A 27,932-nucleotide genomic window follows, 5' to 3' on the forward strand; every position below is an offset into this window, starting at 1 on the left:
TGTGGTTATGTGGTCAGCTTTGTGACCTGGCTGGCAATATCACAGATGTTGTCTGCATGCTGCAAGACCCGGTGTCATAGCAGGTGTCCTCCAGATCCACACCTCCATCTCCTCTCCTGATCCTTTCCTTTTTATTAGTATTATTACACATGCCCTTCCCAGCTCCGTCCTCACCTCCATCCTCTCCTCTGTGCCTCGCTCAGACTCCCCCCCCCCACCACCTATCCTCTCTGCTGCGTTTCTTCTCTTCTGTTGCTTGTCGTCTTCTCCGCTCCCTCTGATCTCCCCTGTTACCTCTACGCTGTCTTTCCACTGACCTCCCTTGTTCTTTCCTCTCCACCCATGTCCTCCTCTGATCTGCCCCTCTGTGTGGAGCTCCATGTTGGCGCGCACACACACACACACACACACACACACACACACACACACACACACACACACACACACACACACACACACACACACACACACATAACCACACACACACACACAGTCACACACACACACACACACACACACACACACACACTTACAAGCACGCAACACACAGAGCAGAGAGAGAGAGAGAGAAAGAAAGCTCACGCTCTGTTTGCTCGGCGCGAGCTCATCGCCCGAGGCTTCTGCAGTTTGGGAATGAAAGCTTTCACCTGTGAGATATTGAGCGTGCATTCATGTACTGTCGAGTGCATATGTGTTTGTTTGTCTGTGCATGCGTGCTTGTGTGTGTGTGTGTGTGTGTGTGTGTGTGTGTGTGTGCTCGTGCATGAGTTACGTGCCCCTGCCCCTGCTTTTGTAATATAGCCATAGCAATATTCTCCTGTGCAGCAGTTTTGGAAACACTGACACGTTCCCTCTGAGGGTTCTTTGTCCGTGGCGTCCTGGAAAAGTCTTGTGTCAAAAAAAAGAGAAGAACTCAGTTTTTATGGAATTGAGTGAGAGAGAGTGAGTCTGTGATTTCCCTTTTGGCGCCAAGGTATATTTCTGTCTTGTTTCAATGCATTTTCAATCGGATGGTTTCAGGGTCGGGGGAGGAAGTTGCCCAAGTGGGGCACAATGTCAGCTGAAGTTTCAACAGAACCACGCGCCCACTGAGAGTTCGTTAACTCAGTTTGCTGGCGTGATACGAGGAGTTAATTACTTTCTCAAATATGTTATTCTCTGATATTTTGTTTCTGCCCCAATTATGTTCAGTAATCTGAACTTCAAAGTGTAGCAAATCATTCAGACCCGAATGAACATTTCAACAGTGGAAAACTAATCTAACGCTCAAAACAATTACCAAACATTTCAATAAACATATCAGCGCTGTCAGGCAGAATACCTTCTATCCTCCCTATACGTATAAAAAAATAATGCCTTTTTTTACACAAGTAGCAAAACTAGATGAAATACAACTGGCGATATTGCATTGTAAGCAGTATAGGATGGATCCACAATTATGCAAAACACAAATCAGGGGCTCTCTGGGATGGGTTGCATAAAAAAACAATAAAACAGTGCAGTATGTGGGAGTTCTTCTGAAGAACTTCTGAAAGGCTCCAGTGCGAGATTAGCTCTGGACACAGAGACAGAGTCAGTCAGACAGACAGACAATACACCTAATAGACGGGCTATAGATGCCTTAACAGACGACGTCACACTGATAAGAAACAGCATGATCATCAAACTTTCAGATGCTGTTTTTCTCCCAGTGTGGAGAAAGAATGATTAGGATTTGTATTGTATTCTCTCACTCTTGAAATATATAATCCATTGGTTTCTGTTATGTTTGAACAATTTATAGTAATTCAAAGCAGTTGTCCTCAAAACCACACCTCCAGTCGCTGTCATAAGAACGGGAGGTGTGCTCATGATAACGGCAGCAGAGCCCGTTTGTCCATGGCTGCAGCCCATCAAGTATAATTTATGCTTCGTCCCGTGATGGTGTCGTGCACGCAGACCTCTACAATCACAATAATCGCATCCGCGATGCGATGTGAGCTTGTATATCAACTGTTCTCTGTGTGCAATACTGTTGCGCTTTGAAGAATAAATGTCTCCTAGGGTGCATCTCACTAGCCAACACACAAGAGGAGGTTGAATGGACTGAAACCAGCGCTTTCCAAAACAACAGGTTTGGAGATCTGTTGGGAATTGATTACATGAAACCCATGCGCCCAGTCCCAATGTGTGTAAACAAATAATTGCTCTATAGCCTCCTGCATGGCCACACTGTAATAGATATCCAAGGCAGCATACTGTTCTGTTAAAACAGTAAAACGCCTGTGTGACTTCATCAGGGCGCACAGGTCATGAAAGCAAGCACACACCATTTAACAGCTACATCAAACAATCAATCAGCATCAGTAAATCAATGTGATATTAAAACAAGAATGCACACACCATCGAGCACATAATATAGAACATGGCATTACAAAGTACAAGCAAAAAGAAGTTAATTACTTTTTTCAAACAGGCATGAGATTCTCTGATATATTCTTTCCTTCCCCAATTATGTTGGGGGAGATTGCCCCAGCAATCTCAACTTCAAAGTGTAGTAACGCGTTCAGACCCGAAATGAAACGTTGCACGGCATAAAAACTAATCTCTAACGCATAAAGCAAATATCAATCATTTCTATAAACACATTAGACTTGCTTTGAAAAGATTCTCCTTGCGGCGTCGTAACTTTTCCTCCTTTCCTCCTTGCATCCATCTGTGAGTGTTCTCCTTCCCTCTCTAATCATATTATTGATTCCACACGGCAAGGCGGAGATTTAGGAAGAGCTTAATCTGGGATTTCCCTGCTTGTACACGCTCCTCTGTGCCGTTCCTCTCCTCCCAGACCTCTGTTCCCTTGTTCTGGGAGCATGTTTAATAAGTTCAAAGACATGCGGGGACATCTACACACCTGAGCCCCGGCGTCCAACCTAAAAACTGATTAAAGGTGGTAGCTCGTTGATGCAAGCACATCACTCCTGAATGATGTCTCTGTCATCATTCAACATCAGACAATGTTTACAATTGACAGTGGTTAGAGCCTTTCGTGCGGAAGGTTCTATAGGTTGGAACCCTGCCTGCCTAGGCTCGACGTCAGCAAGGGCATGCGGTCGCAACGGGTTCCTAACGCCAAATCAAATGGGTTCAGATCTGAGCTAAGTCTCCTGCAGAGGCAGATGGGGTATCCAGACGTATAAAAACAAATCCACAATCCACAGATTTATTGTCACACACATGTTTACAGGTGTAATACAGGTGTAAGAAAGATGTTTCCCAAATGGCTTACAATAAGCAAGGTAAACACATCAAATTCAGAGAGTCAGTGTAGTGCCTCAGTAAAGGATCACAAGAAGACCCTATAGCATCATAGTCTAAACAAGTACTATCAAAATAATAATCTATACATTGAAACTAAAGGAACCTATAGCAGCTGTCTAAATAACATGCTATCTAAATGACATTATCATCATCTCACAGTATCTATGTTAAACAAAGAACAGTTCAAATCATTACAGAGCAATGGAACTCATTACCTATTTGTTTTGTTTGAGGATAACTATATGAGTTTTAAGAAGAAGCTGAAGTTGTTTTTGTTCTCTCAAGAGATGTGAAGGAGATGCATATGAGCTATATATCCCATTATAATGTATATTTATTTTACAATCAATGTTGTTGATTGGATTGTACTGTGGAGCTAGCTATCAAATGTAGTAGACGGATCATGAGTTGTTTTGTGTTGTATTGTTGTGTTGGATGAATGTTGGATGTGAATGTATGTACAGTAATAATATGGAAGAAATGCTTTGATGATGACATGTTTAAGACCCCAGGAAGATTAGCTGCTGTGACTAGTAAGCTAATGGGGATCTAATAAATACATCAAATCAAATCTATGAGCTGTGCTGTATCGTTTCAGCCAGCGAATCTGAGCCTTTTGTCAGGTGAAACCTAGCCTGGGTCCACCTATGCATTCTATGACGATTTTACGGGGGCCAGTTTCGAATTGCAGCCGTCCATAGGTGCACTTTGAGAGTGGAGTCAAGGGATTTGCATGTCTTAATGACTATAGGTAGGGCGTTCCACATTTTGGTGGCATAGGAGCGAAAATAATTTAGTCCCTTGTTTGTGTCGAATCTGGGTTGCACATGGTTTGTTGCACTCCCTCTGGTGTTGTGAAGATCTGTACCAGTACTTTTATTTTGAAAACTCTGTATTTAATGAGAGTCACTTCCTGTTAGCACCATTTTGCATGCAGCAGTGCATAGAGAAGACAGACCTGCAAAGCTTGAGCCTTGAAACACATCTTACCCACTTGGAAGCATTTTAGACGCAATGTCGTAAGTTGTGCTGCTGAATTCAGTTATTGTAACTTTCTGTGACCCCTTTTGTGATGTTTTGTGAATGTTTATTTAGAAGTTTGGAAAGCTAATTCTTTAAACAATGCTTGGTGCTGTCTGCAGAGTGTAGTGGTGCAGGTGTATGTCATCTTGCTAATTACACTGCAGTGTGTATGTGGTTTACTTTAGACACAGTGATTTTCTAATTACATGGGTGTGCAATGCTGTCAATTAAGAACAGACACTGAATGTATTGTTTTTTTTTTTTTTTTAAGATTTTTTTTTTGCGGCTTACGCCTTTTATTGGTTTTTGAAGGGACAGACAGTAGGCTGACAGGAAACGGGAGAGAGATGGGGGAAGACATGCAGTAAAGGCCGTGTCGGGCTCGGGAGTCGAACCCGCGGCACACTGCGACTGGATTACCAGTCGGGTGCCCAGACGGTTACGCCACCGCCTGGGCCATATTGTTTTATTTTTATAGTTTTCACCATCAAGTCATTGAAGGTATGCAAGTAAACGGTTAATTCCAACCATGATTCTGTCTTCATTGGCTGCGGTTTAGCTTGGTGTTAATTGACAGTCCCATACACTGTTGTGACAGTTACAATACTTTAAATGCGGGGCGGCAGTCTATATTCAATAATGCATATGAGGGCCATCTGTTACTTAATACAAATATAAGGCATCATATTTGTGAGACACACACACACACACACACGCTTGTGTCAAGGGCCTCTATTTTGAGGGTGTTAAACGTTAAGGTTTATCAGCAGCACAAATGACAGTTTGCTAGTTTGACGCACATCAACGGAATCGGCACAGCTAGCGCTAATTGACTAAAATGTTGGGAGGCGAGGCTGATGAAAAGGAACAGCCCGCAACAACTTGTCACTTTTTATTTAATTATATTGTTGTTCTGAGTGTCCTATTTCAGTGGTCTTCAAAGTGGGGCCAGGGGACCCAAAAAGAAAATATGATATATTAAATGTGTGTCAGATTGTTGCCTCATACTGTGGACATGTCATTGCTGCCCTTTTTAGTGCATTTAAAAAAAAGCCATTTGGCTAAAGTGGTGCTATGGGGGATGCTATGGATATTTGGAATATCTAAGTGTGCTAATTATTTCTCCTGCCATTTCACTCTGTTTGCACTTGACTCGCTCTACTGGCCACCTTAGGTGTTGCAGCTATGTACACATACATACATACATACATACATACATACATACATACATACATACATACATACATACATACACGTACGTAGTTTACATACATACACACATAGCTCCGCAAGGAGTGGCTAGCACCACTCAAAAATACAATCAAGAGCTACACTACAGTAAATACATGGTGTAGTGTAGATTGTCCGTTAGGTGCATGTGCTTGTTATGCCAATCTCGATGCTAAACCGCCGACATTTGGTTAGCACCATGCGTGGAACTCACCGTGATCGGCAGTTATCTGCCCACTGTTTACTGCCCTCAAACTAGAGGCCAAAGCGAAGTGGTATAAATTGCTGCCCCGGCGCACATACGTATTGATAGGCCTGCTGAGCCGAGCACACTGTTGATGGTTGTTAGCTGTAGTGGCGGGTGGCACGGCGTGGTGCGGCCGTATCATTACAGCCGAGAGGCTCGGCTAATTCTAGGTCTCCTCCTGATTAGGCCTGTATGTGCTCTATTCTCTCAGGCCTCCTGGGTGCAAACACACTGACGAGGTCTTATTACACCGCCTTTCATCTGCCTCTTCATTCACTATAGGATAGCAAGGCACGCTGTGTGTGTGTGTGAGTGTGTGTGTGTGTGTGTGTGTGTGTGTGTGTGTGTGTGTGTGTGTGTGTGTGTGTGTGTGTGTGTGTGTGTGTGTGTGTGTGTGTGTGTGTGTGTGTGTGTGTGTGTGTGTGTGGAATTGGATTTTCCAAAGGACTTCAGTTAAGTCAACATTCGACCAGGGGATGCGCTAATGCGCACAACTCACTTGAAAAACATGAAAGCGTCTGACTAAATAGGCGATCAAAACGCTTGTTTTCCCGTAACTGGGACCTTTTATCGGACCTTTCCTTTTTGGATACAATGTGCAGAAAACAAAGGGTAAGAAATGTTCCTAGTGGAAACCATGCGCTGCATGGTTCTGAAACGCGGTGGAAGCTAAGATGGTGGGACCTCAGCTCGGCGCTACAGAATGAGCGTAGGGACCGAGGTCCCATATGGGGCATTATACTTCGGTTATAGCGCTACAGGATTGTCAGTCAACGAGGAAGCCAATACATCCTGTATTGTGAATGATGATGCTGGCTGGCCAGAAACATGTCTTAATACATGGGTTGTGATTAACTGTCTTGATGCATTTCAGTGATGTCCAGTAAAATCGAAGACATTACCGTATATGATTATGTGTGCAAACATTAAACAAAAGTCTCAGGTGCTGGTGTATGGCATTAATTAAAATCATATAATCGACGTGAGTCAGGTGCTGTGCGTGTACTGTAGAATTAATTGAAAATGAATGAAAATGAATTGATTACATGGTGTAATGCTGTGTACTGTGAAACCATGTCAAATGTGATGGAATTGATAATTATTATATGTGGTGAGAAGTTGTGAGTGAGTGAGTGAGTGAGTGAGTGAGTGAGTGAGTGAGTGAGTGAGTGAGTGAGTGAGCGCGCGCGTGTGTGAGCGCGCGCATGTGTGTGTGCGTGCGCGTTACTAGTGAGGACCAAATGTCCCCACAAGTATAGTAGAATTTGAGAAATACATGTTGGGAGAACCATGTTCCTGGTCCTAACAAGGTGTGTGTGTGTGTTTCAGTGTCGGTGGGTTATGAATACGAGGCGTGTCCTGGCGTGGTCCAATGGGAGAGGAGGACGGCTCTGATGCAGGGCTTTGAGCTGGTTCCCACCAACCTGGGAGGCTGGTCCCTGGACAAGCACCACGCTCTGAACATCCCCAGCGGTGAGCACGCACCCACTGCCATCCTTATTACATGCTCACCTAATTGCAATTATCTAACCGCTTAAACCCTATAGCCGATCGACAAGCCCATCTGCGAAAGCTTTCCCCACAAAATGGATGCTAAGTGGTTAAGATAATTGCAATTATCTTCCAGATAATTGCGATTATGATGGAAGAATCTTGCATCACAATCATTTCCATTGAAACATTTTCACACAATTTTCAAAAACAGCAGAAATAGTAGATCATCTACAAGCTCACAAACACGACGGCAAAATACACACCCAGTACCAACCCATCATACCTGATCATACCATCATACACACCCAGTACCAACCCATCATACCTGATCATACCATCATACACACCCAGTACCGACCCATCATACCTGATCATACCATCGAACCATGTGTTCCAATCCAATGTAGTTGTTATTTAGTCTCAAGCTCTTGTTAATACATTTAATTTAACCAATAACAAACTTATCTTATATGGAGAGACGAGCACAGACAGTGTATACATCCAAAGTCAACATGCGCACATTCAGTCATGTCCAAAATGGAAAATATCACACGGAATACAAACCCGGAATACAAAACACACAGTGATCAGTAAATCCAGTATGGAAAGCAAAACACAACACTAAATAAAAATATCACTTGTCGTAAGTGCTGTCCAAATAAACCACAAAAATGCAATCTTGGTCGAATACAAAAATGTAATGTCAAATTCCACTCTACCGAGACAAGAGTAACTCCTTCAACGCACGCACGCACGCACGCACGCACGCACGCACGCACGCACGCACGCACGCACGCACGCACGCACGAACAAACCCCAGCTAATAAAATGAAACCAGGAACCAAGAAACCCAATCTCACAGCTGTCTGTCAACAAGCAGCCGTCTCCACTCCTCTTCCCATCTCATTTTGTGTGTGTGTGTGTGTTTGTATGCAGATCTTATAACAACTGTGACACGTGCATGTATTGTAACCATATGGACGTCTCGCTCCTCTCTCCCACCAGGAATCCTACACAAGGGAAACGGCGAGAACGTTTTCCTGTCCCAGCAGCCTCCTGTCATCAGCACGGTGATGGGGAACGGCTTCTACCGCAGCGTCCCGTGCGGGCCGGGCTGCACCGGCGCGGCCCGGGACATGATGCTGTTCGCTCCCGTGGCGCTGGCCAGCGGCCCCGACGGCTCCCTGTACGTCGGAGACTTCAACTTCATCCGCAGGGTCCACCCGGACGGCTTCACGCGCACCATTCTGGAGCTCAAGTGAGTGATGCGGTGGTGGCAGCGGCGGGAAAAAGTGCTTCTTTTAACACTTTTAATGCCACGTTTCCTTGGAAATTAACCCATTCATGTGCCGCAAGTAGAAATGTCTCCACAAATGGGTACTCATAAAAACTGGTTATAAAACTGTAACCATCAAAGCATAGACGGCACTCAACATGTAATGTTATCTGACCATGTGTGTATAATGTTAACTCTATCTCTACCGCTAGCTGTTAGCATAAACCACAGCTCCAGGGGCCAGCATACACGTTCACTTTAAGAAGTCGGAGTTAGCCCGCCCCCCACACACTCTTGTTACACACACCACCGCAGCATTGGAACAAGCACACACTCCTTACCTCTCGTCAGAAGCGTTTACATGGCGCCAGCGTCGCAGTACAAAGGCACAAATTAAATCCGAAATGTGGAGGACAGCGATCCTAGAATCTGAGTTATGACGGTTTGAAAATCCTCCCTTCAACTGCTTTGCACTGTGAATATATTTCCAATCCCATAGTTGGAACGGTGGGGCGTTGCTATGGGAACCGGACCAACGTTAAAGGCTTCCATAGGCATCAACCATTATATAGACAGAGTATACGTTGGGGTACGTATATATACGGACCTGGGATATGACGCCACCTAGTGTCGACGTACCTATATATATATACGGACGTGTGAAAAAAATAGTTAAATATATGCTAACTTAAAAGTTTTATATGATATTAATATATGTGATATATATTTGAGTTGAGGGGAATAATCGATAACTATACTCTGTGACAAGTAAAAGTCGGAATTCAAAATGTACAAAAGTGTTGGCACCTAAAAGTACTTAAAGTACTAAAGTCATTATGCAGAATGTCCCATTTCAAGTTCTCAAATGTATAAACATCTTTTGATGTCGCATCGCGACGCATTGTGAGCTTTAGATCCGTTTAGCTATTTAGATGTAGATCGCTATTTTTTTATATGGGCTGATGTGGTTAATGTATGTTTTGTAATAATAATCTAAATCTACATAGTAACTAATGTTTTTCAAATAAATCTAGTGGAGTAAAAGTACAATATTTGCCTCTGAGATGTAGTGGAGTAGAAGTAAATGTATTGAAAATTGGAGTCCTGAGTGAAATGGACCTGAGTTGCCTGTCTTTGTCTGCTCTTGTTTCCTTCCACCCGAATCTCTCCACCAGAAATAGCAGATCTACAAGCTCACAACACGCAGCATTGCCATGCATCGTGACCTTGTAGATCAGCTATTCTGAATAGCCGAAAAATGTACAGGGCTTAAACCTAATTTAGCTAGGGACCTCCTGGAACCCCTTTAATGCCCCTGGGGGTCCCTGGACCCCACTTTGAGAAGCAGTGCTTTAAGTGGTAGCCTACATGTATTTCTGCTGTGGAGGACCAGACTGGGGGTTGAGTCGGTTGACTGATAGACTTTGACTGGGGGATAGATAGACTGTGGTTAAATGTTAATGTGATGGGCCGCCAGGGCCGGGGCTGAAAATAAAATGTTCTCAGACAATGTGGGTTTGCACAGCATTAATGCTGCTCAAGAGTGACACTGGTCATATTACAGTATACTGTGCGTGTGTGTGTGCGCGTGTGCGTGTGTGTGTGTGCGCGCTCATGTGTACTCTGTATACAGTATATCTCTGCTGTCGGGCAGAAACCGTCTGTGGCCAAAATATAAACTTTTCGGGGAAAGCAAAACAAAAACATCACAATCAATTCTCTGATTTTGCGTCGCCTTACCCCTTAACTTCTTTGCCATTGTGTACACGCATGCACGCACGCACGCACGCACGCACGCACGCACGCACGCACGCACGGGATTGCACGCACACAGAGACACTGACATTTCTGACATAGATAGATATAGATAGATTGACAGACGGACAGTCAAAGTAGATAGATAGACAGACAGACAGATTGCTTTTTGTGGTATGGCATATGAAGATGATAGCCCCCGCTGTGCTGCAGATACCACTCTCTCTCTCTCTCTCTCTCTCTCTCTCTCTCTCTCTCTCTCTATTTTTGTATTTTCTCAAGCATAACATGCAGATGGGATTCCACGCCGAAGCATATTCTCCTTATGTAACGCTCCCCTCTCTCTCTCTCTGTTATTATTGTATCTGTGGCTTCATATTCCTGCCTCAGACGGTGTTGTTTTATTCCTGTATTTGATACCTCCCTGTCCTCCCGGAGGAGGAAATGCCAAAAAAGAACGTGCTTCCTGTTTGGATTAATATTTAATGTGGACCGACGAGAAGGCCTAAATCAAGCCTTTTTTGTACATTTTGAATTCCAGACTTTTACTTCACAGTCACAGAGTATTTCCACATTGCCGTTAAGACCGGGAAAGCATCTGTGGTCAATGGTCATGTAACATTAAGCATTTAAATGTAAGCATTTTTATGCAAGCTCATAGCGTGTCACTTTGTGCCGCTCAAATCTTTGCTGCTTTGCTTCTTCACAAAATATTTTTAGATGTTGGAGGGTCTGCAGCCAAATACATATAATGTTGGGGGTCGTTGACATTGAGCACCATACTGATATAGCACCATACGTTTCTTTCAGAAAACCGTTTAGGACATGTGCAGAATCGGCCTCAGGTCTTAATGGTTAATCCTCCTCTGTGGGGGGTGGGAATGAACGTGTCAGTGTGTCGTCTGTCGTCTGTCAGAAGTGTAAATGACGTGTTGTTCTTCCCCTGCTTCTCTCTCCTCTGTTTGGTTAAATGCTGACGTTCGTGGCTGATTATCAGGAACCGCGACACCAGGCACAGGTGAGAACTGTTGATCAACACCTATACATGTGCACGCACGCACGCACGCACGCACGCACGCACGCACGCACGCACGCACGCACGCACGCACACACACACACACTGAACTCAAATTCTGTGTTGTCTCAGGGGTCCAGAGGGGAAGCGTGGCTGATAGCATCTTCCATGTCTGTGAGCTGGAAGCTGCATCTGTCTTGGTTCAAACGCAGTTCAAGCGTCATGCTGAATATACCTCAGCTTTGAACCCAACATGGGTTCTGAAGTGCAGCCTAAAGTCGAGCTGAAATGGTATTTTACCAAGATCTGAACTTCTGCATTCTGAGTCAGGATGTCAGGATTCCTGACATACTTCCTACTGAGAGTAACAGAGTGGAGCGCTTTAAGGGTACATTTCTGTGTAAAGTATAGTTTCATGATAAATCTTGGATGATATCCAAAACCTCGTACCTCCACATTGCCAAATGAATGCACTGCTTCATTATGCAAGAGTGTCTCACAAATGTAGTGAAAATAGCAGATAATCTCTTAGATCGGCTATTTTTCATTTGTTTTTTTAATCATGAATAAATAGGGACTGTACAAGGTGTCTACCCAACATCAACGATATGATATTTAAATGGCAAGATTTACAGATGTATTGTGATTGTGAGATTTATACTGTACGTGACGTGAATGTGCATGTGTGATACTTTTGATTACCTTATTTGTTTTGGGGAGCTTAGGGAGTCCACAACGAACCAGTGCTTCTCTCCGGTGAGCCCTGGGGAGGTTCGTTGAGCTGTTTTACTATAGTGACGTAGTTCCTATAGAGAAACAGCTCAAATCTAGCAACACAGTGCTGATCAGATATGGATCTGTCACGATTTCCAGCAAAATTGTTTATTGAAACAAAGGGCGGAATAGTATGTCGCTAGGAGTGGACGTGGCGAGTAAGACGAGGCTCGTGGCGAGACGGGCAGTCAATGGAGCATCACTGCGTGAAAAGAGGAGATGACGGGCAATTATGGGCACTAGATTTGCCCGTAAACCTCAAGTTTAGCAGGCATATATACAGTAATATACGGTAATATACAGGTGTGATGGTACAATTTGAGAGTTTACCGGAGTTTGTTGGAAAGTTTAAAAGTTTCCTGTAATATACACATCCGTATTCCATGCTTTTTGCGCATTGCATGTTAGTATATGGTCACTGAGGAAGAGGAGAAAAGCAAGATTAAAAGAGGAGCAAAAACAAGGTTTCACAAACACTAAAGGTGCGTTTCTCCATCGGTTTTCCGAAAAACGCGTCCAGTGTGCAACCACCTTAACACTGGGATTCTCTAAGAGTGTGGAGGTTTACTGGCGCTACCACACACGGGAGGTTGTGAAACCATCTGGCATTGCGTAGAGAGAAGACCATACATTTATCGGCTGGAGGTGATGACTCCCATTTGATGCTATTTGTTTGTTTGTTTTATCTCTGCATGGGATCCCAACCTACATTGTGAGTTAATCATAATAATAATTTGGTCCTCACTCCTTGGTCAATGTATATTTGCTTTATTGTCCTCTGCATTTTACCCTTCCTGGGAGCAGTGAGCAGCCATTGGTTGTAGCACTCAGGGAGCAGTTAAGTGTCACTTGCTCAGGGACACTTCAACACATTTCGGAGGCCTAGAATCGAAATCGAGACCCTCGGCTTCCCATACAGGCTCTCTAACCATTCAGCTATAGTGACAGACCCGTGTCCACTTGGACCCCTGGTGGTCCCCAGACCAGACACTGAGAAACAGTGGGTTACTCACTTTAAAGCCCCCCTCATCTTGGCACCAAAACCTCCTCACGTCACGGAGGTCAAGGATAAAGCCAGCATAGCCTCTTTCTTTTAATTCCACTTGATGATGATGATGGTGATATAAAATTTCCCAGCTGGAAAGGGCCCATAAAACACTGAGGATTGCATACTTGGGGAGAGGAGTTTTAGGGGAGGATTAGCGGAAGGCCATGTTGCGGCTCATTCACTTCCTGAGCCGGGCATAAAGACAGTGTCCTGCTATAACCCAAAGCTGGCACCGTCCCTGGTCCCTGGTACCTGGCCAGCTCCATATGTTACACACAGGATTAGAACCATGCGTGTATAGGAGAAGGTACTGTACGTGCTTGTGTGTATAAGTGCCTCTGTGTCTGCAAGCATGACGCATGTGTCACTATCAGGACTTATATCAATATGTGCGTGTGCATGTGTGCGTGCATGCGTGTCAGGGCCATTGAAAGGTGGAGGTAGGACAGGGGCTTATCCGATTTGTCACAACATCATATCTGCAGAACACCAGAGGTTAACTCCACGCAACCAGCAGCTGTACATTTGAGGCTGTGTGCACGTACACAACACAGACACATGGAATGGGTGCATTTACTGTATACAGCACCTTTCTCCAAAGTGCTTTATCCTCTCTCGCACACATTAACACACCGATGACGTACATTGCTAGTTCAAAGCTATACTGTATAATTATAATGAGAGGGTGTGCTTTACTGTCATTAATGCACGCCTGTGATGCTCCAGGAGCAAAAGGCAGCGCAGAAGTGCATTAATGAGGGTAAAGCACACTAGTCTAGTAGCCAGCCCATAGAGCCCCATTGTGAACCCGGACATGTTGAGTACACCAACGTTTTATGTTAGAAATGTTTAGTATGGGTCCCCAGCATGTAGAAACTGCCGGATGCTAACTTGCATATGTTGAGCAATTTTCGTAATCGGCATAATCTGTGACCATACCATTAAAAACCTATAGAAGGCAAAATATAAAACATTTCATCATGCTTTATGTAGCATGTGGCATGTCAAACTAGGGGGTTTTCATGATGCTGAATCCATTCCAAGCATTAGTTTTGCAAAAAAAACACTCATTGGGCTAAAAACAGCCATGCCCACTTGACCCATCCGGTCGCTCTACCGGCCACTCTACCCCTGAGCCACTGCCGCCCCTGTGCACATTGAACCTATAGTCTGGTTCTCCACTGCAGACCATGCATGGCTGCACTAAGTTAACCCTAACTGCATGCGTGTGCATATGTGTGCACGCGCACTTGTGGGGGTCTCAGCTTTTGTCAGATGTACGTAAGACGGAGGCTCCAAGGAAAAAAGGTTGGGAAACACTGAGATTTTACAGTGCATTGCTCCATTTCTCCTTTCTCCATCAGCTGCACTCTCCACTCTCTCCTTCACATCTTTTCCTTTCTTTTCTTAATGTACTTTTGTCTAGCTTGATTCTCTTCAATTCTATACCATTGTTCTCCCAAGACAAATGCATTAATTATTCATCATTTATTCAAGCTTTCAACGCTTTCTTTTCCTTCTTCTCTCCATTTTATACCCAGGAAAGTGCCTATTGGCCGACCGGGCCCTTGAGTGCAAGGCACCCTCTCGGGGGGTTTACAATATGGGGGTGTACAGTACTCAACGGAAAATCCTTTGTCTGTTCTTTTACTTGAAGTAGTTTTGGGTGGAGAGAGGAGTAGAGCAAATAGGGCTGAGCGATGTGGGCTGAAAGGTACAGGCGAGCGGGGAGATCAGAGAGATCCATCAGCTCTGATCAGGGCTTCGTTACGCAGCAGGGGGGAAGCTGGTAATGCTGAGCGCCCTTTCTTCATCTACCCAATAGACAGATAGCGTCTTAAAGCCCAGCGTTTATTTGAAGACTGAAGGCAGGCATCACCTTATCAGCCGGCAGGGGAGAGGGAGGTAGCGTGCTCATGGAACTCTGTGACAAGGTCGCGACTACAAGTCCTGCATGGGCCCCCCCTGACACCGAGCGGTTCTTGGCACCGGCGTGCTTCGCCGATGCCAGGTGTTTCGGCCTGGTATATCTCTGGCGTATTCCAAGGCCCCATGTCTACAGTAGGTCTCTGCTCTCTGAATCATTCAGGGCCCAGAGTGAGTATCTCTCTCAGGACTGGCTGTTAATTATGCATGTGCAGTTCAGTGCAGAGTCCTGTAAACAGTTATGCACTTTACTGGCTTGACTGACAGGAGCCCAGCGTACCTGTCACTGTCCGGCAGAAACCATGTATCTCCATATTTCTTTTTTCTTTTTTTGAGGGGCGCTAGGCCCTCCTATGTCCAGCTTTGAGGGTGTGTGTAAACACGAAAATTGTCCTAACACAAACATGAAATGCCATTGATAATGAATGGCCAGTTTTGAGTGTTTGTGTGAACACAAACATTGCGTTACACAAACATTGAAGACAAAGGTGAGGACGCAAATTGTGATTGGCCGGAATGAGATGATGTATGATGATGTACGATGATAAGACCGCCCCTCACTTCACAAGGGTGTGATTTTTCTTTTGTAAATGAATGTACTACTTTGTGTTGTGCAAAAGTGCTAAATTAACCGATCTACAAGTTCACAGCGCAACAAGCTGCTATCTTCACTACTGTGTGATTTAAGTCTGTGGGTTTTTATAAATATTTAACCAATGAAATTATTAACAATAGTTTGTGACTGAATAATAACTACAACACATTACAATAGATACATTTGGAATACTGGTTATTATTATTATTATTTTTCATTTCCTGAAATGTAACGATTACACGCTATACACGTTTTAAGCGATGATGTATGGTTCTCACGATAATACAAATCTAAACATTTTGGTAAAAAAAATCTTGTTTAAAAAATAATCTGCCTAACGATGATGTCACTGGTGGACGGGTTTCTGAACTGCCCACAGCCCTCCTATGAGACACAGACTGATATTTATTTTTTGCCATTTTATCATGATTATTAGTGAGGACCTATATGAAGATTGAAAAGTGGTGAAGTGGTCCTTTAATAAATCAAATTAAGCCACCTGACCATATTCGCACAGCAGCAATGGTGGATCCCCCAACGAGCCTAGTGGGCTCAGACCCAGGGGCCCGATGGTCAGGGGAGCCCTCTAGAATATTGGACCAATAGTTATCCACTGATTAACCCCTAATTCAATTAAAACTAAATAGGCCCCCACATACAGAGCTCTCCCGCTGATTGGTCTCCGGTCCACAGGCCGTAGAGTCGGGGTCCGCCCCTGCCCAGCAGCCATTTTGCTCTCTGGTGGGAAATCCTTGATCTTTTTTTAAATAATCTTCCATGCTCACAAAATATTTTCAGCGGCATCATAATAACTATCAAATTAAACATAATGTCTTCATTTTTTTTCTTTGATTGGATTTAATTGTTTCCCATTAATTAACCAAACTGCACAGTTCAATTTATACCGCATAATGAATCCAGAATATTTCTGCTCTCATAATGACATAAAAGCTTGCTCAACAACTTGCAGTCAGAGCAGTGCTACCGTTACTAAATTGTTGTCGAATGTCCTTCTTTTAAATTCATGCCATGTCTATTTATAAATGAGTGTTGGGATTCAATAAAAAGATAATTAATACATCTGGAAAGTGTAATTGCAGCATGACCCAAATGCTATACCTGCTCTGCGGTTTACAGTTTTGTGTGCCACATGAGCACTATAAAGAGTCCCTATGGGAAGAACATTCAGTGAAAATAACAGATCTACAAGGTCACAACCTCCTGCTGCCTCCTGCATTAAAGTGGTGGTGCATGGGCCGTTGAGTGATCTTCAACAAGCACTTCCAAACTCCAACACTTAGGAAAATACATCACCTGCAAGGGATTTCTTGACAGGAAGTAGCTCATAACATGTCTACAGTGGATTTTTATGAAACAAACACTTTGCAGATAGAAAGAGGATAATTCAAGCATTTTGGACAGCTGCAATGTTGGTGAGTTTGACGTTTAGTTGTTTAGTTGTTTAATACAATTAGATATAGGACTTCTCTGTTTGGATGAATGGGCTGCCAATGGGGAGTTGCACCTAGTTAGCACCTTGCTGGCATAATGGATGCGGTCTGCATAGCAAGCAAGCAATTGACCATATGGTCAATTGCTTGCTTGCTCAGTTCAGACTTTGTAATGATGTCAGTGAGACTTGCACACAGGAATTTATATCCCACCATAGCTCAGATGGATGGGTGTGTTTGACTGTCTATCCCATAGCCCAGATGAATGGGTGTGCTTGACTGTCTATCCCATAGCTCAGATGGATGGGCGTGTTTGACTGGCTATCCCATAGCCCAGATGAATGGGCGTGTTTGACTGTCTATCCCATAGTCCAGATGGATGGGCGATTGGGCGTGTTGACTGTCTACTTGAGTGGTTCTCAACTTGGGGAACCTTGAGTGGTCCTTGAAGGGGTTTAGGGGTTCCCGACTCCCCAGCTACATCACTGATAGTCAATCATTACCATTATTAAATGGAAGTAAATACAAGTAGAGAACATCATTTTGATCAGAGTTTTTCAGTTATTTCGTGACCACATATTAGTGTAACGTTAACTCTATCTCTACCATTAGCTGTTAGCATAAACCCCAGCTCCAGGGGCCAGCATACACGTTCACTTTAAGTAGTCAGAGTATGCCCGCCCCCCCCCCCGCCCCCTCTTGTTACACACACCACCGCAGCATTGGAACAAGCACACACTCCTTACCTCTCGTCAGAAGCGTTTACATGGCGCCAGCGTCGCAGTACAAAGGCACAAATTAAATCCGAAATGTGGATGGCAGAAAATCCACCAAGGACAGCGATCCTAGAATCTGAGTTATGACGGTTTGAAAATCCTCCTTTCAACTGCTTTGCACTGTGAAAATATTTCCAATCCCATAGTTGGAACGGTGGGGCGTTGCTATGGGAACCGGACCAATGTTAAAGGCTTCTGTAGGCATAAACCATTATATAGACGGAGTCTACGTTGGGGTACGTATATATACAGACTTGGGATATGACGCCACCTAGCGTCGACGTACGTATATGTACCTGGGAAAAAAAGAGTTAATCTCAAGAACAGATTCCGAGCTACGCTACTGAATCTGTCGGCAGTGGCATTCAGAACACGTACAGTACATACATACATTGTTGTTAGTGGGAAGTAAAACATAGGCACCCCACTGGAAGAGGAGGGCCTAAGGCGGCGCAAACAGGCAACATGCTGCTATCCACATTCTGTTCGCCGCCAACCCGCAACGTGTTCTGAATGCCACTGCCGACAGCTGCCACTGTTTTTTCCTTTTTTTGCCAATGGGTTCCAAAGTTTTCCCAAAATTCCACACCAACTGTAAAACTGTAAAAAATTCTAATAACCTAACCGTGCAGACAGTATGTTACTCTTACACGTGTTGTATATAATACCATAAGATAAAATTAACAACACGATTGTAGTAATGTTTTGCCTACAGCTACTCTCACGTTATTCTCAAGTTGACAGCTGCAAGACACTTTGAGACCTAATTAGCAAATTCAATATTTGACAGTCGTTTTTTATCAAAGTAATGGAAGTACTTATGTTAAATGAGTCTCCAATTGTGGAGAGGAGGTGTTATTATCTCTAAAGAACAGCTGCTTTAATGCTCTCTGCTCTTACAGATTACACACGCATCAAAATGACTGTTTCATTCCTCAGCATATTACACATTTATGGAGCAAATAAATTGTGCTATCATTGTGGATAGAAATCCTGTAGATGGAAACAGCATGACTCCAATGTGGATCTAAGACTTTGTCTATGCACTGTATCTATGATCATTTTAACATAAGAATATGTATTGTTTTGTTCTGTTTTTTGCCCAGTGAAATGATCCGTTTGTTTCTCTGCCTGCAGCACCAGCCCGGCCCACAAGTACTACCTGGCCATGGACCCCATGGGGGAGGTCCTGTACGTGTCAGACACCAGCAGCCGGAGAGTGTATCGTGTCCGCAACCTGGGCCAGCCCAAAGACCCCTCCCGCAACCTGGAGGTGGTGGCCGGCACTGGGGAGCAGTGCCTCCCGTTCGACCAGAGCCACTGTGGAGAGGGAGGCAAGGCTACCGAGGCTGCACTCAACAACCCCCGAGGTACGCACGCACGCACGCACGCACGCACGCACGCACGCACGCACGCACGCACGCACGCACGCACGCACGCACGCACGCACACACACACACACACACACACACACACACAAAACCACCCAACAAACACAGAACAAACATACAAACACAAAAGTAACACACAGCACAATACAAATGCACAAACAAGCACTGTGGACCGTCATGTTTGACCAGTCACTGGAAGCGATCATTCTAACACATTTACAGCTGTTTCCATGCTGCTAGCTGCCTTGTGTCAATACAGTGTCCATACAGCTAATCCATGCGTCTATACATGCCATGCGTCCATGCAGCTAGTATACAACACTCTGCTGGTTGATCAGTCGCACGATCTGCTGGTCCAAAATTGCCTTGCGCAAACCGAAAGCTGGTTGTGGCTTATTGCAACACACATTTGTGTCAAAGTGTGTCGATATTTACCCGTCGCATGGTGTCATATTGTGAGCTTGTGAAAGGAAGGTTCCCAGTTTGATCCCAGGCTCCTCCAAAGTTATAGCGCCTTGAGCAAGACACTCAACCCCTAATTCCTCCCGTTGACCAGGTTGGTGCATTGTATGGTTTCATCCGCCGTCTGTGAATGGGTGAATGTTATGCACATTGTACAGCACTTTAGATAAAGGCACCATATCATTTACCGTTTGTAGAGCGGCTGTTTTCACCACGTGGCAATGTCGTATGCCAAAGTATTGAATAGGGCTTAAGTGAATAAATGTGAATACATCTCAGTGGCCTTGTGGTTAGAGTGTCCACCCTGAGATTGGGAGGTCAGGAGTTCAATCCTCAGCCAAATTATACCAAAGACTATACAAATACAATGCCTCCCTGTTTAGCACTCTGTATCAAGACTATACAAATACAATGCCTCCCTGTTTAGCACTCTGTATCAAGGGTTGGATCCAGATAAGTGCCTGTGGCATACGTCATGTCCGTGGGAGTTGTACTTCCTCACCTGTGGGCCACATGACCAGTGGTTCTCACCTGTGGGCCACATGACCAATGGTTCTCACCTGTGGGCCACATGACCAGTGGTTCTCACCTGTGGGCCACATGACCAGTGGTTCTCACCTGTGGGCCACATAACCAATGGTTCTCACCTGTGGGCCACATGACCAATGGTTCTCACCTGTGGGCCACATGACCAGTGGTTCTCACCTGTGGGCCACATGACCAGTGGTTCTCACCTGTGGGCCACATGACCAATGGTTCTCACCTGTGGGCCACATGACCAGTGGTTCTCACCTGTGGGCCACATGACCAATGGTTCTCACCTGTGGGCCACATGACCAGTGGTTCTCACCTGTGGGCCACATGACCAGTGGTTCTCACCTGTGGGCCACATGACCAATGGTTTTCACCTGTGGGCCACATGACCAGTGGTTCTAACCTGTGGGCCACATGACCAATGGTTCTCACCTGTGGGCCACATGGTGACCAGTGGTTCTCAACTGTGGGCCACATGACCAATGGTTTTCACCTGTGGGCCACATGACCAGTGGTTATCAAGGCTACGTACTTACTTAGTGAATAAGGGGTTAACTACACAAGACCACGCATGTAAAGGAAACCGATGAGGAGAAGAATAAATAAACAGAAGAGTAAGAATGCTTACCTCGAGAGGTAACATCTGGACTGGGCTTTACTGAAGTTGCGTAGGAACAGAAAATGACAGACCCCCTGGGAAGCGAAGGGGAGGGAAAAGAGTCTGCTACCTGCCAGTTTCTCCCTCCGATCACGCCCACACACCTGGCCGGCTCTTAGTCCTCGGCTCACAACCGAGACTTATCCACAGGCCTGTCACTCAAGCCTCCACCCACGGCCCTCCGTGGCCTCTCCTGTCACTCATACTCGGCTAGTGTGCAGAACAATCTGAGGTTGGCGCCGGAGAGCCAGGACGGATCGATACGGGCGTATGCCAGAGAAATGTACTGGAGAAGTGTCTCCATTCTTCAAGTGTCACAGCGGCAGTAAATACGAAGCACGGCTCCAACGTCTGCATTGGCACAGCTCCCCGTATTTCTATTTTCCCTAACTTTCACTATTCCCAGTGGATATTGATTTGATTCCTAGAATAGAATAAGGAGGAGGAGGAGGAGGAGGAGGGTACCATAAGAACAGGCAGAAGAAGAAGAACTAGTGAAGTTCGGGGACGTTGTCCATGGTATTTGATTTGATTCTTCACGTGTGTCTGTGAGTGTGACCTTCATACTTCATAGTCTCGCGGCTTAACCTTCACGCTGTAATGTTTGTGGCGTGGCAGAGACAGGAATTCGTTGTGATCTGCCAGTCCACCCAACTATAAAGACTTCTGTTTATAAAGACTTCTCTTTAAAAGACTTTAATCTAGACTATAAAGACTCTCTATAAAGACTTTTATTTATTTAAACTTATATCTATAAAGTTTTCTCTATAAAGACGTCTGTTTGGGCTGCCATAGCTGAGTGGGTATAGTGAGGCCATCTGTTAATCAGAAGGTCAGCAGTTTGCCTGCTGGCCCGTCCATGTGTTGAAGTGTAGGTACTTAACCTCTAAAAGCTCCTGTCCTGAGCGCTCATCATCATGGCCACCTGAGCAGCTATATCAGCTTTGGTGATGCTCCAACAGAAGTCTATAAAGACTTCTATAAGTCTGTTTATTTAAAAAAAAATGCATAGGCCTTGTGACAGGAACGTAGGAAAAGAGACAGAAAGTGAGAACAAATTACATGCGACATGGGATGATGGGCCCGAGGCGGGAAATCAATTCGAATTACAATAGGCATTTAGCAGACACTCTTAATCAGAGCGGCTTACAAGTGTGAGATAAGCATGAACTCTTAGTCATTAAACAAATAAATAGTCACATAAGTAGATGGTCACATAAGAGAACAATGTAGTGCCGCCCTCAAAGTAACTAGGATACCAGGTAAACAATGAACCTAGCATCCTAAACAACATGCTACGAAGATGAAACATGAACATCGAACCCGTGACATTGCGGTTAATATGTTTTCAAGCGTTAACTGACCAAGCGCAGATGGCTATAGGTCCGACTTTAAGTCTACTTGCTTTTATATTTCATCGTTATTAGAATATAAACGTTAAAGTAAACATATTTCCAAACGGGCGATGAAAAAAGGTCCATCTATCGACAGACATCTGATCTGATCCTATCTGTCTGTCTGCCTTCCAGGGGTGAGTAATGACTGTTAGACTTCACAGAGGAATGTGTGTCAGTCTGCTCGCTGGCTGTGTGATTCTACCTCCATTGATCTCCCCTCCGTCCTCCGGCCAGAACCTCGCTCCAAACGAGCACGTTCTCTTATCTCTCTCTCTCTCTCTCTCTCTCTCTCTCTCTCTCTCTCTCTCTCTCTCTCTCTCTCTCTCGGCATACAGCCTCGCTAAGGCTGCTGTGAGGGCGAGCCACTACCCGACACAAAATGGCGCCGTTGCAAACAGTCGTGGAATAAAAAAGTTTAATTCAGCCAACATTGCCGTGGCCGCTGTTGGGAGTGCCATCGCGTACTGTCTCTCTCTCCACGGCGTAAGCTGCTGGGATTATCTGGTGTCCTTCAAACGCTCACTGGTGAATACAAGATCTGGGCCATTGTTTAGAGTTGGCTCTGTGCACACTTCTGCTGTCAATTAGAGGGGTAAATAAAAGGCCTTGCTCTATTTACCATGAATCGCATGTCTGACATGAAAGAGGCGTCGGTCCCGCATGGATCCCACAGCCTTGGCTCACGTCTCCAGACTCCTCCTGTTCACCACATCAAGCAGGAAGGCTTTGCAGAATAACCGGCTCATTTTTGGCAAATAAGAGAGTGTGTGTGCGCGTGCACGACGCACGTGTGATTTGACTGCATGCATGTGTGTGTATGTGTGTGTGTGTATTTGGACCAGAGACTGAGTTCAAAGAATGATCCGGTGACGACGATCAGGTTTATCTTATCTGTTAGTTGACTGGTTCCAAACGACAAAGCTGCGTGCGTGTGTGCGTGCGTGTGTGCGTGCGTGTGTGTGTGCGTGTGTGCGAGCGCCCGCAGAGCCAGTCTCTCACTCTGACCCACAGGGGGCAGACTAATGCCCTTATCAGAACCTGACATGCTGCCACCCCGTATCTCCCTTTTGCTTCCTATTTCTCTCTCTCTCTCTCCCTCTCTCCCTCTCTCTATCTCTCTCTCTCTCTTCTCTCTCTCTCTCTCTCTCTCTCTCTCTCTCTCTCTCTCTCTCTTATCTCTCTCCCTCTCTCCCTCTCTCTCTCTCTCTCTCTCTCTCTCTCTCTCTTATCTCTCTCCCTCTCTCCCTCTCTCCCTCTCTCTCTCTCTCCACTCCCTCATTCCTCACACTGACAGCCAGCACATTTCTGGCTGTCTTCTCTGAGCAGCGATTCATCCTCAGAGTAGAAGCGTATAAGGGCAGAGGGTTGGTGCACGGGGAGAGGAGCAGAGCGAAACGGTGAGGTTTAAGCCCTTCATGGCTATTAGCATTTTGAGCAAGCCGAGTGCTAAACAGACACAGCCAGGGGTAAAGATGTTGCTTCACGGGGGCAACGTCGCTGGTCTCTGACCAGGCTTGCCGGGCCAAAACGCTGCAACAAACTATCTTTTTCTGGCCGCCGGTCGACACATAAGCCGCTTAGCCGAATGAATATCCTCTCACAGAGGGCAGGCGATGGCATTCGTGGCAGCACGGGCGCAGGGTTGTGTACAGTGTTCATAGGAGTGCTCCCTGGCTCCTTCCATCCACGCAATTCCAGCCTTTAATATTGTGGGCAGAGGCCTCGCCCGAGCCATTAACTCCATAACATTGCTCCCCAACTCCTACTGCTGTGGGGCCGTCGTATGACCATCTAATCATAAGCTGTCTGCATTTGTATACGTCCTCAATCTACTGTTGTGTCTTCTTCTTTTTATTTTTCCCTGCACTAAACTGTGTTTTCTGGCTGCAGTGGTGGAGTCATAAGATCTCCCAGGGCTCTGGGAAGCTTCCCGGTGCCAGCTGCTCGCTGGTGTATAACTTTGGAATGAATATGCCATTGTTATTCTACCTCTCTGGCCCCCTGTAGCATTTAGCGAGGAGTTATTGTTGCTTCTCACAAACTAGAGAGAAGAGGGGGAGGGGTAGATAGAGAGAGAGAGAGAGAGCAGGAGACATAAACAGAGAGATGGAGAGAAGGGGGGAGAGGTAGAGAGAAAGGGAGAACTCTACATGGTGTGGGTTGTGAGGAGAGGAGGGGGTGCAGAGAATGAAAATGATGAAGACATGGGTGAGTGGGCCGAGGGAATTGGGTGGATTGAGGGAAAATAGAGCGAAAGAGAGATGTGTTTTTATGTGGAAATCCTGCACCTCATTTGCATAATAAAGTGGCCCTGGAGCATCCTCTCTCTCTCTCTCTCTCTCTCTCTCTCTCTCTCTCTCTCTCAGGGTCAGCGTATCATGGTTGCTGTTGGCTCAAACAGAACCTCAAAACAAGGCCATCTGACATCGGCCTCTTTCATCTCCCACATTTGGGTTAAGCGTAATTTATGATCTGTTGTATGATGGTGTCCTTGGGTGAAAATGAGCAGGCCTACAGTACAAACTCACAACCAGCTTTTGGGTCTGTGCGTTCTCGGTGCGCGACACCGCAGGGCTTTGGCGCGCGCAGCGGCAGGGCATGCGCATTACGCAGGCTTTGCCTGCCGGTTGTGTTTTGTTTCACATTGACTGCAGCTTTTTCGTCTTTGCCCCTGGACATTCGTGCATTAATGATACAGACATGAATTAATCACGCAGCGTGGCAAACAGCAGCGCACTCTATGATAATGCAAAGCAGGGAGAGAAGCCACGAGGTCGTGCTATTTCTGCCACTGCTCGTTTTCTCTCCTCAGCATCGGCAGTAATTAGGAGGAACAGCGATGGCTTCTTCTCGCAGCAGACATGGATCAGTGAGCAGCAACATTAAGAAGTTCTCTCTCCAAGAGTGTTTACATCTTTCGGGTAACTTAGAAGAAGAGTTGAGGCTGCTCCGCCAGCAGCAGCAGCAGCAGCTGCGAGGTCACGTACTTGAAGCGTCGTTGTTCAACAGATGTTGAAAACCCATACTCGGCCCCCTTCGAGATGCAGGACACATGCACGCACACATGCAAACACACGCACGCACGCACGCAGCCACGCACGCACGTCACGCACATAGACACATACACGTACACACACACACACACACACATAGCCTAATGAGGCTGAGCTGTTAACCACCATTTTTCAGCAGAGGACAGGGGGAGAGAGGTAATCTCAGGTAAATCTTTGGGCCACCGCCAAGATCTGCGGAAGGAAGGACCCTATAAGAAAACACAAGTGACTGGAAGTGAACCGCCGTCTCGGCCCCGCTATTCACATGCCGGCTGCGGCCGCAGACCTGACAGCTAGCTTGTTTGTAAGGGGAGGGGGGAGGTGTAGGGTTAGCTTCCCACTGATTACTAAAAACTCACAGTGTCTGGAACGCAACCCAGAGTCAATAAGTGATGCAGGCTCAAGGCCAAAGGCTCAACATGCACGCACGTGTGTGTGCGTGTGCGTTTGTGAGTGACACATTTATCCCTGCATAATGCTATACCTACGGTGGGCTCTGGAGCCCCCCCCCCGCTGTGGGAGCAGAGAGTTTGTTAGAGGGGGCTTGTTAAAGGGAGTGTCAGGATGACAACGTCGGAGTGATCATGGGGGATTTGACACGCGTGTCCCTTTAACTGGCTGAGATGGTGGCTGCTGGCAGCCTGCCTGCCTGTCAGGGCCTACGCTGCTCCTCCTCCGGGAGGGAGCCAGGTGAGCTGACAGCACTGGAGAGCAGCTCTGCCACAGCCCGGGAATACATTACCTTTACTCCAGGTGAACCGTGCGACGCGCACGCATTTGAGCACACGCGTGCGTTTGCATGCACAAACGCACACAGATGTGCCTCACGTGTGTGCACGCACACACGCACGCACGCACACCGCACACACACACACACACACACACATTGGCACATGTTCAAGGACATTCAGAAACACAAGCACACACACACACACACACACACGGGGTAACTTGGCCTTAGTGGGGGCGAGGGGTGGGGTTGAATAGAGAGAGAGAGTGTGTGTGTGTGTGTGTGTGTGTGTGTGTGTGTGTGTGTGTGTGTGTGTGTGTGTGTGTGTGTGTGTGTGTGTGTGTGTGTGTGTGTGTGTGTGTGTGTGTGTGTGTGTGTGTGTGTGTGTGTGTGTGTGTGTGTGTGGTGTGTGTGCCCACGCTCTTGCCTGCACACATCCACTGGAGTTTGTTACTGCTGTGAATTCTTTAAGACATTAACAGAGGAATGAATAAGTGATAGTACACGTAGAGTTACACGGCAAGGTACGCGTGCGTGCGTGCTTGCGTGCACTGCAGGTGGGAGTAGCACAGCCACAGAGACAGAGGACAGGTCCAGTAAACGCGTCATGGCCCCCATCATCACCCGCAGCTCTCAGAGATGAGAGCAGAGTCAGAGGTCGCGGTGTGTTCAGGCCTTCCTCCAGGCTGCACTGCAGCGGGGGAGCAGCGCCCGTGCACGGCGGGACACGCCGAGGTGAGCGCGCACAATGGCCGCATGCGCTTTAATAGTGAAAGCAACAACCCATGACCGCACCACTGTGGGGTGCTGTGCTGTGGTTGTTGCCTCCTTGCAGACACACACCTCTATGCAGAAAATGTGTTTTGGTAACACTTTATATGAATATATCAGGCCAACACATTATAATCTGCGTATATATAACGCTGTATCATTTTTGTTATAAGCACTGGTGACTATTCCTAATGTGTTATGATCATTATAATTATAATCATAAATCAGCTAAGATTTGACTTAGACTATCAAGTATCATAATACGTCATATTGCTGCAAAGTTTAGTGTATGCAAATCCTCAGTTATAACTGTCAGCATTTCATTTTATTTTTCCAGTGTATACCAGATGTGGGCTATGCCCTCGTTAAGAGGGGTTTATTTGTCAGTCACTCACTTACGCACAAATGTGTGGCATGCCGTGCTAACAGCAGCAATACAGTATACAGCAAGATAGTAATAAGGTAGCCTATGTTATACACAGGGTATGTCTTGGTATGGATTAGAGCCCGTAACGGGGTGAGCCAAACAAGCAGGGTTAATTATGAATGAATGTAGATTTTGTTTTATTTTTAGGCTAAGTGTTCATTTTGAGCAGTGCAGCCGCTCCTATGCACAGCTTTGTGTGTATGTCTGTCTGTCCGTTTAAGCACGGAATGTGCTCATATGATTGGACATCATGTTGTTGACGTCATCGTGATGAAAGGCACCGCTCAATTCACAAGAGTGTGATTACTTTTTTTTAGCCTTGAGTTTGTGCTTGTAATGTACTGTAATTCTGCAAACTGTTAATAAATATTTCAATCAATCAATCAAAAAGCCCAGGACTTTGAGACACCTCAGGGAACTGGGGTCTGTTACTGGGGTGGTGTTTGTCCTTGATAGTCCTCTTAGTCCTACTCAATCACCTGCTGTCTGCTGGGGGGTTGGGGGATGCTCGGCCGACATCACCACCTTCCGCATAACTTGGATGCAGCCAGAGCAACGTCCTCAGCTGCCATGAGGTGGCGCATGCCATTGCCTTGCCTTCT

General features: G+C 45.8%; 1 protein-coding gene across 1 annotated transcript in view; it reads left to right on the plus strand.

Moving 5' to 3' along the window:
* Positions 1-27,932, plus strand: part of tenm1 (teneurin transmembrane protein 1) — a 425,652-nt gene that overhangs the window by 290,120 nt on the left and 107,600 nt on the right. The window contains exons 20-23 of the mRNA XM_079512339.1: positions 7,127-7,270; positions 8,297-8,549; positions 11,320-11,340; positions 19,045-19,277. Of these exons, the coding sequence (XP_079368465.1) occupies positions 7,127-7,270; positions 8,297-8,549; positions 11,320-11,340; positions 19,045-19,277 (651 nt within the window). The remainder of the gene's footprint in view (positions 1-7,126; positions 7,271-8,296; positions 8,550-11,319; positions 11,341-19,044; positions 19,278-27,932) is intronic.

Source organism: Electrona antarctica (assembly GCF_951216825.1).
Source record: "Electrona antarctica genome assembly, chromosome: 1".
Taxonomy (NCBI): domain Eukaryota; kingdom Metazoa; phylum Chordata; class Actinopteri; order Myctophiformes; family Myctophidae; genus Electrona; species Electrona antarctica.